Source organism: Micromys minutus (genome assembly GCF_963924665.1).
Source record: "Micromys minutus genome assembly, chromosome: X".
Classification (NCBI taxonomy): Eukaryota; Metazoa; Chordata; class Mammalia; order Rodentia; family Muridae; genus Micromys; species Micromys minutus.
This window is the reverse complement of record NC_137970.1, coordinates 18,912,173-18,930,355: the sequence shown is the minus strand read 5'-3', so window position 1 is coordinate 18,930,355 and position 18,183 is coordinate 18,912,173. Positions and strand designations below refer to the sequence as shown.

The following is an 18,183-nucleotide window of genomic DNA, read 5'->3' as shown; positions in this document are numbered from 1 at the left end:
AGAACTATATAATACAATGGAGGACTTGCCACTAAGGGCCGAATGCTTGGTATAAGCATAATCTCTAATTCTTACCACAACTTATGGAGATACAGATAACTGCCATTTTGCAGAGCACGAAAACATGGCTCAGAAAAAAATAAGTATCTAGCTTAAGGTTGAGTCCTATGTTCATTATAGGCTATTTTCTGTTATGATCTAGATTGGGCTAAAGGGATTTCTTTTGATCTAGCCTCATATTCTAATATGTTCTTACTATATTCAGCATCCTTGAAGCATGCTCCCAAACTGTCTTGCTCATCCATACTGGCATTCTCTTCCTCCTCACTCTCATTTTTCCAGTATGCTGGCCTCTTGATGGGCCGCTTCCCTGGGGTGCGCTGGGAAGCAGGGCTACTAGACACGGTGCCCAGCCCACTGCTGGAGCTCCCACTGCTTCGGTCTTGCCCTCCGGTCCACCAAGCCTGCAGACTGGAGGTAGCTGGTGAGGATGATGAGGACTGCAGGTTGGCCATACACAACATGCCCTGGATGGCCTCTTGAGTGCTGGGGGAGGCTGGAGCCTCACTGCAAAAGACAGAGGAGAAACACTGAGGAAGTTATTGTAGCCAGAAGAAAGCAGTTGTCAGAATACTCAGGAAGAATAGCTCTGGCAATCAACATTTTACAAAGGAAAGAACTATCCTTGTTTAAGAATGAAGATAATACCAAAAACTAGTTTTGCCTCAAGTGTCTTTAAAGCAAGCAGTGAGGAGAGGCAGAAGCCTCTTTTCACCATCTATACTGCATTATTTCCTTTTTTATTAGCAATTTTTTATGACTCTCCCTGGTCCATTTCCAAAGTACTTAAAACCGATTCTTCCCTCAAGTCTACATATCCTGTCACTGCCAGCTCTGACGATTCCAAGGACAGTTTTCACATTCACGCTATTATTTCAGCATAAATATCCTTATTAATTGTCTGTTTACTTGACTCAGAAATGGACATGGTGGTACATGCCTGTAATATCAGCATTCACTTGGAGGCAAGGCAAAAGTACTAGGAGTTCTAGACCGGCCTGGACTAAGTAAAGAGATGCTGTCTCAAAACCCTAACACAAATAGAAATGCTCAACAAATAATTAGCTACTGTAGCCCTTTGGGTGGTAGGTACTCTTTAGATAGCCTGGAAAATAGAGATTACTCACGTGAGTGCAGCATAGTCAGGTCCCCCCACCTGCCTGCTGGCTTTAAGTAGATCAAGAATTCCACCAGCTCCACTCCCATTACCAAGTTTGCTTTCAACCCCTTCCACCATGTCCTCATCTGTTGTGTAGTCCTCCTGTTAAGGAAAGAACATACTGCCTCAATTGTACAGGGTAGGTCTGCTAAGTTTCCGATATAGAGTTGACAGTGTGAGTCCTAATATCCTAAATGTAGACCATCTATTATTCAGTATATTTATCATTTCATTTTAATCTTTAGAGCATCTTTGTAACGCACTATGACTCCTATTTGACAAATAAGCAATCTAGGGAACAATGAAGTAAAAGAATATATGAAGGAACACATCAAAGACTTCAAATCAGATACTCTCTTTGCTAGGTGATACTGCCTTTTACTTTAATATTTAAAAATATGTAATTAAATTATAATCATCCATTTATATGCTGGTCACAACTTAGTGTGCATTTGATTTTTTATAGGACAGAATTGAATCCAGGGCTTTGCACAGTCTAAGCAAATGCTCTACAGTGAAGAATATCCCCAACCTAGCATTCAATATTTATCGTATATTTTAGAAATTAAATACACAATTTATTCGTCCTTTTTGCCAGATATAGAACACACTCCTACCTCAATGTCAAACTCAACTTCTCCGGGTTCACGAATTCGGTTGGGGTCAGAGCAAGGTTTTGCACGTGGCAACTTCCGGGGAAATTCTAAAATACAATTTAGTAAAATACAGTATTACTAAGAGGCTAAGGTTATGATGCATCTGACCCAAACACTCAAATAAAGCATGATAATATAATTTAAAACTGGTGGCAGTGGTGAACATCTTTAATCCCAGCATTTGGAAGGCAGAGGAAGGTGCCTATCTGAGTTTGCGGCCAGCCTGATCAAGAATTCCAGTGTGTTCCAGGACAGCCAGGACTACAGAGAAACCCCGTCTTAAGAACAAAAACAAACATGGTGGAACATGTGTCTCTGTTATGTTGGAATGTCTTTTGGGTATATGCCCAGGAGCAGTGTAGCTGGGTCCCCAGGTAGTACTATGTCCAATTTTCTGAGGAACACCTAGACTGATTTCCAGAGTGGTTGTACCAGCTTACAACCCCACCAACAGTGGAGGAGTGTTTCTCTTTCTCCACATCCTTGCCAGCATCTGCTGTCACCTGAGTTTTTGATCTTAGCCATACTGACTGGTGTGAGGTGGAAACTCAGAGTTGTTTTGATTTGCATTTTCCTGATCATTAAGAATGTCAAGCACTTCCTTAGATGCTTCTCAGCCATTTGATATTCTTCAATTGAGAACTTTTTGTTTAGCTCTGTACCCTGTTTTTTAATAGGATTGTTTGATTCTCTGGTGTCTAACTTCTTGATTTCTTTGTATATATTGGATACTAGCCCTCTATCAGATACAGGATTGATTGGTAAAGATCTTTTCTCAATCTTTTGGTTGCTGTTTTGTCCTTTTGCCTCACAGAAGCTTTGCAATTTCATGAGGCTCCATTTGTCAATTCTTGATCTTAGAGCATAAGTCAATGGTGTTTTGTGAAATTTTCCCCTGTGCCTATGTGTTCTAAGCTCTTCCCCATTTTTTTAATTAGATACTCTGTATTTACATTTGAGATGTTAATCCTTTACCCTGCCTGGTTCCTCCCTCCCCCTCCACTTGCCTTTGCTTCCTTCTGATCCCTGTCTCCACCCCCATTGCCTTGGCATTTCCCTACATTGTCTTCCCCATTTTCTGTTCTAATAGTTTCAGTGTACCTGGTTTTATGTGGAGATCTTTGATCCACTTGCACTTGAGCTTTGTACAAGGAGATAAGAAAGGATCGATTTGTATTCTTCTGCATGCTGACTGCCAGTTTAACCAGCAAAATTTGTTCAAGAGGCTGTCTTTTTGCCACTGAATGTTTTTAGCTCCTTTGTCAAAGATCAAGGAACCACGGGTGTGTGGGTTCATTTCTGGGTCTTTGATTCTATTCCATTGATATACCTGCCTGTCTCTGTACCAATACCATGCAATTTTTATTACAATTGATCTGTAATACAGCTTGAGGTCAGGGATGGTGATTCCCCTGAAAGTTTTTTTACTGTTGAGAAAAGGTTTTGCTTTCCTGGGTTTCTTATTATTCCAAATGAATATGCAAATTGCTCTAACTCTAAGAAGAATTAAGTTGGAATTTTGATGGGGATAGCATTGGTTTTGTAGATTGTCTTAGGCAAGATGGCCATTTTTACTATGTTGATCCTTCCAACCTTGGGATCCACCCCATATGCATCCACTAAACCCAAGCACTATTGCTGATGCCAAGTAGTGCTTCCTGGCAGGAACCTGATATAAATGCCTCCTCATACAGAGTCATACAGAGGAGGATGCTTGCAGCTAACCATCTGACTGAACACAAGGACCCCAGTGAAGGAGCTAGATAAAGGACTCAAAGAGCTGAAAAGGTCCATAACCTCATGGGAAGAACAAAATTATCAACCAACCAAACCCACCACAGCTCCCAGGGACTAAAACACCAACCAATGAGCAGACATGGAGAGACCCATGGCTCCAGTAGCGTATGCAGCAGAGGATAGCCTTGTCTGACATCAGTGGGAGGAGAGGCCTTTGGTCCAGTGAAGGCTCGTTTTATCAGTGTAGGGGAATGCCAGGGCACTGAAATGGGCGAAGGTACTCAGGAGAGGGAGCACCTTCATGGAGGCAGTGGGAGGGGAAGAGGAGAGGGGTTTGGGGGAAGGGGATAACATCCAAAATGTAAATTCAGAGAATATCCAATTAAAAAAAGAACAAAACAAACAAACATACAAATAAACATGAATTTTTCTCTGAAGTAATTCAAAGAGGTAAGGAATTAACTGCAAAATGCCCCAAAACCTCTAATATATATGTATATAGAGCTTGGTAAATCCAAAAGCCATAAAGTTTAAAACTAAAACAAGTATGAAATGGCAGGACAGGGAAAAATAAAACAAACATACTTGATCTTATTAATAGGTTCGCCTTTTCCTTCCCCAGTCTCTCATCGATCTGCAGCTCATCATCTGAATCCAAGTCAAATTCATCTCCCATGACCTGTTCTGCTACCAGTCTTGCACTGTCTACCTTCTTTGCAATTTTGGCTCTCCGAGACTTGGATATGTTCTTCACCCTCTTTGTACTAAAAAAATGAGAACAAGATCATAAAAGGAATCATGGTAGGACTAATGAATCAATGGTAGAATGCATGCTTAACATATATACATCTCTGGTTAATCCCTACTCATCACTTTCCCCAAAAGGTAATACTCCCCTAAGTTATTATGCAATGTAATTCTCATCAAAATGCAGTTTATTTTTGTAAAAATTGGCATATACATGAATACCATATTTATATCATTTCCACTAAGTCCCTCCTTAATATCCCCTAATCCATCTCAAATTCATAACCTCTTCTTGTTGCTTATGTTAAAATAACTCACTCACACACACACACACACACACACACACACACACACACACACACACACACACACAAACATAAACCACACATAAATACAGCCTACTGATCCATATAGCACTGCTTATATGTTTAGGTGTTTAAGGCTTGTTTCATGGAATTGGACAACCAATTAGGAGCCTTGTTCCTGGAGAAGAATGATTCTCTCTTGCCTGTAGCTCTTCATCTAGGCTTGAGCTCTGTGTGATGTTAGGATAACAACTGCTGTGGCAATCATACAGCGCTTGTTTAGGTGATCATATTAAAATTAAATTCTCAAAAATTACTACAAAAATAAATGATCAACTATTTTCAGAACCAACAAATGCACTGTTTATGTGTATGGTGCTGACAAAAAAAAATAAAAACTACACATGTAAAGGAAGAGCCTAAAATAGGTAATTCTTCTTAAAAAAAAAAAATCCCAGAGGCATGAGCCGAGGCACTGGCTGCATGTGAAGGAGGACTATGAAGCTTCTGAATATCCTGCTCACCGGTACACAAGAGGTTGGAAAAACTACATTAGGCAAAGAACCTGCATCAAGATTAGGCCTGAAGTACATTAATGTGGGAGATCTAGCTTGGGATAGGCAGCTGTACAGTGGTTATGACAAAGAGTATGGCTGTCCCATCCTAGATGAGGATAGGGTTGCCGATGAGTTAGAGTGTGATTGTTAATTACCATGGTTGTGATTTCTTTCCTAATCGCTGGTTTCATATAGTATTGGGTTGAGAACAAATAATGGTATATTGTACAAGCGACTTGAAACAAGGGGTTTTAATGAGAAGAAACTACAAGACAATATTCAGTGTGAGATTTGTCATGTTCTTTATGAAGTAGCCATAGCATCTTACAAAGAAGAAATTGTGCATCAGCTGCCCAGTAATGAGCCAAAACAGCTAGAGGACAACATCAACCAAATCTCAAAATGAATTGAGCAGTGGGTCAAAGATCATAATCCTTAACTTAAAACACTGGATAGCCAGGCACCACCATGATACACACCTTTCGTCTTAGATCTTAGGAGGCAGCAGCTGGTCTACATAGTGAGTTCTAGGCCAACTATGGTTGCCTAGTAAGACTCTGTTTCAAAGGAAAAAAGCCTGGCTCCAGTTACTCAGTCAACATAGTAGAAACATCCAAGGATGAGCAAAAGAAAACTTGTGTTCCACCACTAGCTGCTGACTGAATTTCTTTTTCTCCATGAGAAAGCTAAAAAATCTCAGATATGAAAATAACTTATTAAAGATTGAAAATTGTCTTTAAATTGAATTGATAATAAATCTGATCAATGGGTACATATCCCCTTAAATTTGATCACTAAAATAAAAATGGAAGATTAAAGGTGAAAAAACAGCACTAAAGGACTTACACTACTTAGTTTCAAAACTGATAAAGTAATTGAATTGGAATAAGGCAATTGTTAGGAGAAATAGATATTTCTTTTAACAAAGGATGCTGGATTAACTGATTATTAATATATACAAACAAATAAAATAGACTACTACCGTCATTTTACATATAAAACTAATACAAAATGTATCACAGATGAAAAGGTAAAAGCAAAACCTATAAAACTACTAGAAGAAAGCACAGGAAAATATCTTTGTGACCTAGAATTGAACAAACTAAGACCTTCTGGGGGAATCACCATCCCTGACCTCAAGCTATATTACAGAGTAGTTGTGATAAAAACCACATGGTATTGGTACAGAGACAGGAGGTAGATCAATGGAACAGAACTGAAGACCCAGAAATGAACCCACACACCTATGGTCACTTAATCTTTGACAAAGAAGCCAAAAATATATGATGAAAAAAAAAAAAAAAGAAAACATCTTCAATAAATGGTGCTGGTGTAACTAGCAGTTGGTATGTAGAAAAATGATAGATCCATATTTGTCACCTTGCATAAAGCTCAAGTTCAAGTGGATCAAGGACCTCCACATAAAACCAGATACATTGAATCTAATAGAAGAGAAGTGGGAAAGAGCCTCGAATACATGGACACGGGAAAATTTCCTAAACAAAAGTCCAATGGCTCAGGCTATAAGATCAAGAATTGATAAATGGGACCTCATGAAACTGAAAAGCCTCTGTAAGGCAAAGGACATAGTCAACAGGATGTCAGTAATAAAATAACTGGAAACCAAGCAAACAATCCAAATATACATTTCTCCAAAGGTTATATACAAATAACAACAATCAGAAACACAAAAGGTATATTCCATACCATTAGTTATTGGGAAAATCCAAACCCAAACCATAGTGAGTCGGATATGGTAGGGCATGCCTATCATTCCAATACACTAGAGACTAAGGCAAGAGGATGGTGAATTGGAAGTTAGCCTTAGCTAACAAAGAGTCTATGTCCAAAAAAAACAAAAAAAATCTGATTAGTTTTGATAATATGGGTCCATCTGCAACAGAACATTATGCTAAGTAAAACAAAGCATACAGGAAAAGAAAATGCATGGTCTGATTTATCTTGAATCTAAAAAAAAAAAAACAAAACAAAAACAAAACCACCCAGAAATTTATTTATGTAAAGGGTAGAATGGTAGTTATGAAGGATAAGGTGAGATGGGACAGATATTGGTTAAGAGGTACAGAGTTACAGTTACTTAGTATGAGTGAGTCCTAGAGATCTTATTGATTATTTAATCAGCAATATTGTCCTGTACACTTGAAAACTTCTAACTCTATAGATATTTTAATTATTTTGAGGCTGGTAATTATTTCACACTGTAGACATATAAAACATCACACTGTATCCGTTAACTGTAAAATATTTGGTGATTAGGGATGTAACTCAACGATACAACACTTTGTCTAGTATGCATGAAATTCTGGGTTCTATCCCAAACAGCCAAAACCAAAACAAACCGAAACAAACCAAAAAACCCCATAATGTTTATTCAAAAATAACAACATACAGGAGTGAAAAAAAAGACTCAGCAATTAAGAGCAGCTGTTGCTCTTGTGGAGGACTTAAGTTTGCACCCATGTCAGATAACTCAACAATCTGTAACTCTAGCTCCAAGGGACCAGATGCCCTCTTTTAGCCTCCACACATACCAGCAGGCCATATACATGGACAACCCCCTCCAACACACACACTGTTTAACAAGAAACATACAATGAGCCTAGCATTGTTGTACACTTGGGAAGTGGAGGCAGAACAATCAGCAGTTTAAGGTCAATTTCAGCTATAGTGCAGTTTTATGGCCTGCTTGAACTACAAGAGACCCTATCTAAAAAAAATTTTTAATGAGAGAAACAATGCTAAAACTACACATGACTAATAAGTAATGAAAGAAAACACACACATACAATTGCCAACATCAAAATAACAGGAATAAACAATTAATATTAAAAATTAATTTCTCACAATATTAATGAACTTAATTCTCCAAATAAAAAGACACAGGCTAACAGAAGGTATGTGAAAACAGGATCTATTCTTCTGAAGCACAGAAGAAATACACCTCAACACCTCAGAATAAAGGGCTTGAAAAGGTTTTCTAAGAAATGGACCCAAGAAGCAAACTGGAGTAACCATTCTAATATGTAATAAAATAGACTTTCAACCAAAATCAATCAAAAGAAATAGAGAAAGACACTTCATACTCACCAAAGAAAAAATTCACCAAGATCAGAACATCTATGTCCCAAATGCACTCACATTTTTAAAAGAAACATTAGTAAAGCTTAAACCACACATTGAACCTCACTCATCAATACTGGGAGATTTCTACACCCCAATCTTACAAAAGGACAAATCATCCAGACAGAAACTAAGGAGAGAAATAATTAAACTTACAGATGTTATGAATTAAATGAACCTCACAGATATCTATAGCACATTGCACCCAAACACAAAAGAATATACCTTCTCAGTCCCTCACAGAACATACTCCAAAATGAGCACATAAGCAGTCACAAAACAAGTGTCAACAGAAAGAAGAAAATTAAAATAACTCTGTATCTTATCAGACCATCATGGATTAAACCTGTATTTGAACAACAAAAGAAATCTTACATACTCAGGGAAACTGAACAACTTTCTTCTACTCAATGGCCACTAGGTTGGAGAAGAAAAAAAAAATTAAAGACCTTCTAGAACTGAACAAAAATGAAGGTACAACATACCCAAACTCATGGGAAACAAAGAAAGCAGAACTATGAAGAAAATTCGTATCACTAAATGCCTTTATAAAGAAATTAAGAGATTTCTCATATGAGGAACTTAACAATATACCTGAAAGGTATAGAACAAAAAAAAGTAAACATGCAAGATAAATAGACATCAGGAAACAATTAAACTGAGAGCTGAAATCAATCAATTAGAAACTAAGAGAACAATACAAAGAATAAACCAGGAGTTTGTTCTTTGAGAAAATCAACAGGACACACAAACCCTTAGGCAAACTAACTCCAAGGAAGAGGGAGAATATTCAAATTAACAAAATCAGAAATAAAAAGGGGGGCATAACAACAGACATATAAGAAATCAAAGTATCAATATATCTTATTTCAACACCTGCTTTCTACAAAATTAGAAAATCAAAAATGGACAATTTTCTTGATTGATATCACTTACCAAAGTTAAATCAAGATCAGGTAAACAATTTGAATAGACCTATAGCCCCTAAGGAAACAGAAGCTATCATTAAAAGTTTCCCAACCAAAAAATGGCCAGGGTCAGAAGGTTTTAAGTGCAGAATTCAACCATACTTTCAAAGATAAATTAATGACAATACTCCTTAAATCATTTCATAAAATAAAAACAGAAGAAACATTACCAAACTCACTCATGAGGTCATAGTCACCCTGATACCTAAACCAAACAAAGACTCAACATGAAAGAATTTCAAACCAATTTCCCTTATGAACATTAATGCAAAAATATTCAATAAAATACTCAAAAACCAAAGCCAAGAGCACATCAAAAACATCATCCACCATGATCAAGTAGGCTTCATCTCAAAGGTGCAAGAATGGTTCAATATAAAAAAATCCATGAATGTAATCTACCATATAAACAAACTAAAAAAAAAAAAAAAAATCACATGATCATCTCATTAGATGCTGAAAAATCTTTGAAAAATTCTAATACACTTTCATCATAAAATTCTTAGAGAGATCAAAAATACAAGGCACATATTTAAGCATAATAAAAAGGCAATATAAGATAAGCCAATGGCCAACATAAAATTAAATGGAGAGAAACTTAAGACAATTCCAATGAAGTCAGGGAGAAGACAAGGCTGCCAACTCTCTAAATATCTATTCAATAAAGTGATTGAAGTTCTCACTAAAGCAATAAAAATAAAACTAAAGGAGATCAGGGGGATATAAATTAGAAAAGAAAAAGTCAAAGTATTGCTATTTGCAGATGATAGAATAGTATATGTAAGTGATCCCAAAACTTCTACTAGGGAACTCCTACACCTTCAGTAAAGTGGCTAGCCACAAAATTAACTAAAAACAAATCAGTGGCCCTCAACAATAAAGGAACTAAGAAAGAAATCATGGCAATGTTACCCTTCACAATAGTCACAAATAATATAAAATACCTTGGTGTAACTCTAGCCAGAGAAGAATTACAAAAAATCTTTGAAGAAAGAAATTGAAGAAGATATCAGAAGATGGAAAGATCTTCCATGCCTATGGATAGGTAGCATTGACATAGTAAAAATGGCCAATCTACAGGTTCAATATAATATCTATTGAAATTCCAACACAATTATTTACAGATCTTGAAAGAGAAATTCTCAACTTCATATAGAAAAACAAAACAAAACAAAAAAACCCAGGATAGCTAAAACACTCCTGGAAAATAAAATTTCGGAGGTATCATTATCACCGACTTCAAAAGCTGTACTACAGAGCAATAGTAATAAAACCTGAATGGTACTGATATAGAAACAGACAGATTGATCTAATTCAAGTCCCTGAAATAAACTGATACACCCACAGACACTTGATTTTTGACAAAAAAGCCAAAACTATAAAATGGAACAAATGGTACTTCAACAAATAGTGTAACTGGATGTTGGTATGTAGAAGAATGCAAATGAGTTCAAGGCACAAAACTCAAGTTCAAGTGAATCAAAGACCACAACATAAAGACAGATACACTGAACATGATAGGAGAGAAAGTGGGGAAGAGCCTTGAACTCATTGGTACGGGAGACAATTTCTTGAACAGACCAACAGCTTAGGCACTAAGATCAACAAATAATGAGACCTCATGTTACAAAGCACCTGTAAGGCAAAGGATGCTATCAATGGGACAAAATGGGCCTTGAGAATGGGAAAAGAACTTCACCAACCCTACATTTGACAGAGGGCTGTTATCCAACATATATAAAGAACTCAAGAAAGTAGACATCAACAAACCAAAGAACCCAATTAAAAACAGGATATAGAGCTATACAGAATTCTCAACAAAGGAATCTTAAAGAAAGGTTCAATGCCCTTATCCATTGTGATCGCTGCATATGATTGGCCAAGGGAGTGTCACTATTAGAAGATGTGGCCTTGTTGGAGGAAGTGTGTCACTCTGGGTGGGGGCTTGGAGACACTCCTCATAGCTGCCTGAGGATGCTCAGTCTGTTCCTGGTTTCCTTTGGATGAAGATGTAGAACTCTCAGTTCCTTCTGCACCATGCCTGCCTGGATGCTGCCATACTCCTGCCTTAATGATAATAAACTGAACCTCTGAACCTGTAAACCAGCCCCAATTAAATGTTGTCCTTTATACAACTTGTATTGGTCACGGTGTCTGTTCACAGCAATAAAACCCTAAGACACCCATCAGGAAAATATAAATAAAAATAACTCTGAGAATCCATCTTACATCCATCAGAATGGCTAAGATCAAGAACTCAAATGACAGCTCATGCTGTCAAGAATATGGAGCAAGGGGTACACTACTCCTCTGCTGATGGGAGTGCAAACGTGTACATCTACCTTGGAAATCAATTTAGCCATTTCTCAGAAAATTGGGAATAGTTCTACCTCAGGACTCAGCTATAGCATTCCTCAGCATATACCAAAAGATATTTCACCATACCACAAGGACACGTGCTCAATTATGTTCATAGCAGCTTTATTCCTAATAGCTAGAAACTGGAAACAACTCAAAATTGTCTCCTCCCCAGAAGACCTCCCAGAAGCTTTGAAAACCAGCTGAGCTCAACATTCTCTTCAACATTACTCTTTAGCAATTGGGTCCTCAAATCCCGGGGGGGCGCTCTGCTGCTTTCAGAATTTGCCCTTATACCTTAGTTTCTTGTCAGGTGGACTAATACATTTTCCCTTAGGATCGGACGGGAATAATTTTCTACAAAGATTAAGTGTCCTTGTGTTGTTCCTACATTACCTGCACTCTGCACTTCCTTCTTGAATTCTTCTGGATAGTGTTCTAAGATTCCAGATGATAACTCTGGGTTGCCTGTCCCTCCCTCCAATACTCTAAATACACAAAATTTCTCTGTGATATACTTATCCTATGGCCATAATTGCATCATCTTTTATTTTCATCTTTATCAATGAATTTATAAGGGTTACCATTTATTAAAAACATAACACTATGTACTGTATCTTATAGAAATGGTAAACACATTAGCTGATTTAATTACCTTCAAATCATAAATTTTGTTTATAGAAAAGATATTTTGAAAATATTAAATATTAATTTTCCACATCACATAGTCTATATATATAGTACAAGTGGGATTCAAACTTGGGACTGTTTGATTACCAAGATCATGATTTTATTAACAACTTTTCCTTTATTATTTTGGGAAAATGTTATTTACAATTATAAATGACTTGCTAACAATTATAAATAACTTGACTACACACTCAAATTAACCAGATCCATGTTCTACACATCTCAATAAACATCTGTACAGTTAAAAATAGCCATTCTGAAGCTTTGGAGCTTTGCATTGGATTTTTCACTTCCACTACTGAATATTTAGGTGTATCTTTTTAATAATTTTTCAACAAATTGGTACTCATTTGTAACCTCAACTTCATGGAGGCTAAGTCAGGGGAATTACCTCGAGTTCAAAGCTGGCCTGAACTACAGAATGAATGACACCTTGATGCAACATTAAGAAAATTCCATGGAAATAATGTTTGTTCTCTCTTTTCCCTTATCCTACTTTCTAGAGATAACCACTGTCCTGTCAAAGGTTTAGAATAACAAGCACAACTTATGTAATAAATATACATACTTGCTTGAATACATAGATATATATCTGGAAAGAAAGGATCTAGAGAAAGAAGTAGAATGAGAGAGGATAGTAAGGAAAAAACAGTTACATTTTTCATGTAGAAACCTATAATTAACTTCATATTTTATGTATTTATACCTATGCACACACATGTTATATATAAAAGAAGGGGTAATATTTTTGGTGAAAATCAGGTCAGTGGCAGGGGTTGAAAGAGGATGGTAGTGGGGAAATAAATATAAATCATGTGTATGAAAATATCATAATGACTTATCCTAAAGGGACATAGCAAAAAATGACTCCTAATAACATACTGCTATACCCATAGATCAGTGCCTTGTTCAACCCACATGAGAGAAGCTTCTTTCAGTAGATGAGAATTAACATGAAGTCCCACAACTGATCATGTAAAGAGAGTGAGAAACTTTGGAACACTCAGTTCTAAGTGGAGCATTTTCATCAAACCCTATCCTCAAGCCTATGCAGAAAAGGAGAAAGATTGTAAGAGCGATAATGGAAGACTCCAAGAAAACAGTTCCTTCCAGATACAACAAAACTGATGCACATATGAACTACACAATACTGGCACAGATTCAAGGGTTCCCACTAAAGAAAACATGGGCTATAACCCCTAACCAAGAAGCTATTTGCAACTGATACTTGCTAGTAAAATGAAAATCAGTTCTTTCCAATGGAATGTCAACCACACTCCAAGGTAGCCCTCATGCCAAGGAGTTAAAAACAACAAACTCCATGTTACTTTTTGGAAGGCTATTTGTTCTGTTCTGCTGCTGCTTTTGCTGCTATTGTTGTTGTTGTTTTGGTTTGGTTTTATTTGTCGAGATTTTGACCTTCTGTTTCTTAGAGAAAAAAATGTAAGCAAGCAAGAAAGAACATGTATGTACATGTGAAATTGAATGGGTGGAGAGGAGTTTGGAGGGTGGAAAACATGATCAAAATAATTACATGAAAAAATTTTAAATAAAAACATTTAAAATGAAAATGTCATAATAAAATCTGCTAATTACATGCTGACTAAAAAATTATGGTTGTCCATGGAGAAAACAAAGGGAAAGAGATGAAAACAGAATTCTTTTTACTGTGTGCACTACCGCCTATTTGCTTTTTAAATTTTTTACATTTATTTCATGGAGAGAGTATATACATGTCACAGTACACACGTGGAAGTCAGAAGCTGACTCAAGGGAGTTGGCTTTCTCCTTTTAGAGAGATGAATAGGGTCTCCTCAGGACTGGGGATAAGTGCCTTTAAGCACTGAGCCATTACCATAGACTGAACCTTTTAAATTTTAAACCATATAAACTGAAATTTAAGCATCTTCTAAAAGTTAAAAATAAAAATAAAAAATTGTTTTTCACACACCCCCCCAACACAATAACATGCATGCACTTTTAAAAGTAAAGGTGCAATAGCATGTTGTTTTATAATCTGATTTGTTTCACTGAAAAGAGTATCTTGGGGTTGGAGATAGCTTAATGGTTAAGTGCATTAATTGGCTTCTCTTCCAATGGTCCCAGATTCAATTCCTGGCACCCTGATGGAGACTCACAACTGTCTATAACTCCTGTTCTAGGGAATATGACTCCCTCCTTCTGGTTTCCTTGGACACTGCATGAACCTGTTACACATACATACATTAAGATAAAAATATACACAAAATAAAAGTAAATCTTAAGGCCAGGTGGTGTGACATGCCTTTAATCCCAGCACTTGGAAGGCAAAGGCAGGTAGATTTCTATGAGTTTGAGGCCAGCCTGGTCTACAGGGAAAGTTCCAGGACAAAGTTACAAAAAGAAATAGTGTTGAAAAATCAAAACAAGTAAAAAATTATTTATGCTATTAAACCATACACACACACACACACACACACACACACACACACACACACACACACACACATGTTTATAAATATATCGAGCCAAAAATGGTAGTAGAACATGCCTACAATCCCAGCAATTAGGATACAAAGGCAAGAGGATCATGATTTCAAAATGAACACAACCTACATAAGTGAATTCAGTGTCACCCTGAGGTACATAGGTAGACCTTATCTCAAAAAAAAAAAGGGGCGTGGAGGATGACTGGTGATGTAGTTCAACAGCAGAGTGACTGCCTAGTATATAAAAACTCTTAAATTCAATCCCAGGCCTAAATTAAAAAATATACCTTGAAACAGGGAATGTCTATAGTAGCAACTATTTGGGATCCTGGAGCATTACTTGAGACAAGGAATTTAAGACCAACCTGAGCAACATAGTGAGATACCCATCTCAATAGGAAAAAAAAAGACACTACCTTGGACATCTTTCCGTGCTAACAGATGTTAAACTGCTCCATTCTTTTAAATTCTCCAATACTTGGACTCCTTTCTAAAGATATGCTATAATTTATTTAACCTGTGCTGGCAAACATTTGAATTAATTCCAGGAACATATCATTACAATGACAAAGTATGCACTGAACATTTCTTATACATTTGGACAATAGTGTATACAATATATAATGAATAAACTGAGTTCATCTGCATTTAATTATAAAAGCATATTTAAAATGCATGTTCTTGAGCTAGCAAGATGGCACAGTAGATAAAAGCACTAGGTATGGAAAGCTTGACACAGTGAGTTTGATTCTTGGAACCCATATCAGAAAGAAAGAATGAATTCCTAAAAGTTGTCCTCTGACCATCACATCCATGCTGTGGTAATCCTGTATTGCCCTTGACCCCCACCCCTCTATACATATAGTGAATAAAACTTTACTAAAATCCTTTATGCTCTTTTGTTAAAGATATATTTTTATTTTATATGTATGAATATTTGCCCTGCATGTATGTATGTGTATCACACATGAGCCTAGTGCCCATGGATATTAGAAGAAGGCATCTGATTCCCTGAAACTAGAGCTATAGATGATTATGAACCACCATATGTGAGCACTGAAAACTGGGGTTCTCTGTAAGAGCAGTAAATGCTTTTAACCGTTGAGCCATCTCTCAACCCAAAATCCTGTGTTCTTAATCTGTACACTTACTAACATTATTTCTACTAGTAGTTCTACCATAACTTGCTAAAATTCTGAAACCTATACAATATATTTTTCAAAATAACTAGTTAGACTCCAGACCTCTCCCACATCCACCATGACTTTTAAACAAAGTAAACAACTATTAACGTTTGGATATTAGCCTAAATACTGCCTTTCCCTCACTTATGTTCCAACCTCCAGGTCCATATTTTAATTGTCACTGGTAATCTTAGTTATTACCTCTGTGCTTCTTTTACCCATCTTACCTGCCATTAGCCATCAACAGGGCCAGGGGGTTCTCGCTGCCATCAAGGTCCATGTCTGCTGAATCATCATCTGAGTCATTCAAGCAGGTACCTCCGATGTTGAACTGGAGAAGGAGGAGGCTCAGTTGTCACCAGTCTGAGACTCTCAGGTAAACCAAGATGGCCAGTTTCTTCTGGTTTTACTACAAATCTGTCAACCCTCTGACATAAGGCCTTCTAATATGCCTGTTCCCAACCCCCACCTCCAACAATTATAGGAGTAGGAGGTTGAGAATATATAGCTGGCTCAGGGAAAACATAGCATAGCTTGTGAAACATGTTCCCTAAATGAGGAAGAGGGCACCATTATTAGATACCCAGATAGGGCAACACAATATTTTGACAAGGTGAGGTCCTAAGGGAGGAGATAAGGACCTGTTCAAGTTTCTAACCTGACAGATAACATTCTCAAATCTCATTCCCACCTCAGTATATCAAGATTAGACTCAAGTGTCATGTACCTGGCAAAGAGCTCCTGAGCCCTATCTAGATAGAATCAACTGCCTTCTGTGCCTCAAAACCCCACATATATCCTAGATCATGGGTGGCATCCACACTTCATTTCACTCACAGATTTTATGCCTATCTTCCCTTCTAGCCTATAAGCCTCTTGAGTTCCATCCACAGCACCTATCACAGTGCCCAGCACAGAAAATGTCTCAATAAATGCCTGTTAAATGAGTGGAACTGGTAGCCAAACACCAGGGGCCCTAAGAGATGGAACAGGATAGCCTGTTTTTTGAAATACTGCTCTTCCGAGGGACCCAAAAGGGTTGGGCTGAACCCATGGGCCAGCACCCACCTTTGCTTTCTGGGAAGGGCCTGTCTTCAGTGCCTGATGACTGTATGGGTCCATGACATTATAGCTCAACTGGCCAGCAGGCCCCAAGGCTGAACTCTGCTTGCCCTTTCGCTCTGCCTTCTTGAAGATATCCTTGGGCTTCAGGCCTTTCTTCTTTGAACCATTTTTGGAGGGCAGTGACAGCTTGGACATGGATACTGAAGTGGAATGGGCTGGCCTGGTTAAGGGGATGGAGCCGGCTGGGAAGATCCTCTGCAGCCCAAAGATATTGCTCGTCTTCCCAACGTTCTGTTGGAAGATGTCCTACAAGAGTATTAGTACACGAGGGGGTTAGAGCTTACTCAAGGGTTCTCTCTATGCTAAGAGCAGAGGTCTGTTCCCAGTACTCATGGTACTGCCATGAAAGCGGCTTATACACGTGCTCCACATATGCACACCCCTGGTTTTTGTACAGTGAGCCATCATACATTTATTGGGTGGCATTTCTTTACCCAGCCATTGACAAGTAAAGAGAAGACGAGCAAAGAAAAAGCTCAGCGTTACTGCCACAACTGGAGGGAAAAGATGAGCTGACACAAAATAAAAAATAATCAAGCACTTGTCTATGTGATTGAAACTCTTAAGGACTATAGAAATTTTGAAGAAAGTTTCTAGTCTTAATTTTGCTAGCAGCTATCTCTCTGACCTAGGGAAAGTCTGATGGAACAAGCTCTAGAGCTTGTTTGCTCAGCTGTATAATTAAAAGCCAAGACTAAAAGGTGTTTTTCAAAGATGTTCTTTGGTTTCTTTGAGCATCTTGGGAGAAATCCTGGGAATGGATGGTATGTGGAAGGCAGATGAGAGGAACAAGGGGAGCTCTAGGTCTCTGACCTTTATCCTATTCAAAGCAGCTATGCTTTGATTTGTTATATAAACTGGTTTCTATATAAGACCTTATTTGAAAAAAAAAAGTATTCCATTGCTTTAAAATGTTTGAAAGTCAATGAACAAGTCATGTTCTATCTCATGAGTTTTCTTCTTGCTGGCCCAAATTTCTTTCTGTATGTATAAAACTGGGTTTTTATGTAAGAACTGGAAATGATAAA

At 37.5% G+C, this 18,183-nt stretch overlaps 1 protein-coding gene and 1 pseudogene across 3 annotated transcripts in view; one reads left to right on the top strand and one right to left on the bottom strand.

Moving 5' to 3' along the window:
- The window catches only part of PHF8 (PHD finger protein 8), a 93,266-nt gene that overhangs the window by 30,593 nt on the left and 44,490 nt on the right, over positions 1-18,183 (bottom strand). The window contains exons 13-18 of one of the 2 annotated variants that reach the window (XM_080910318.1): positions 17,099-17,401; positions 16,258-16,361; positions 4,198-4,376; positions 1,837-1,922; positions 1,188-1,321; positions 257-567 (exon numbers count right to left, since the gene is read on the bottom strand). In XM_080910318.1, the coding sequence (XP_080766444.1) occupies positions 257-567; positions 1,188-1,321; positions 1,837-1,922; positions 4,198-4,376; positions 16,258-16,361; positions 17,099-17,401 (1,117 nt within the window). The remainder of the gene's footprint in view (positions 1-256; positions 568-1,187; positions 1,322-1,836; positions 1,923-4,197; positions 4,377-16,257; positions 16,362-17,098; positions 17,402-18,183) is intronic. The other variant, XM_080910319.1, reaches the window with a different exon arrangement.
- LOC308415317 (adenylate kinase isoenzyme 6-like) lies at positions 5,163-5,660 on the top strand (annotated as a pseudogene). Its single transcript has one exon. The product of its transcript is annotated as an adenylate kinase isoenzyme 6-like (transcript).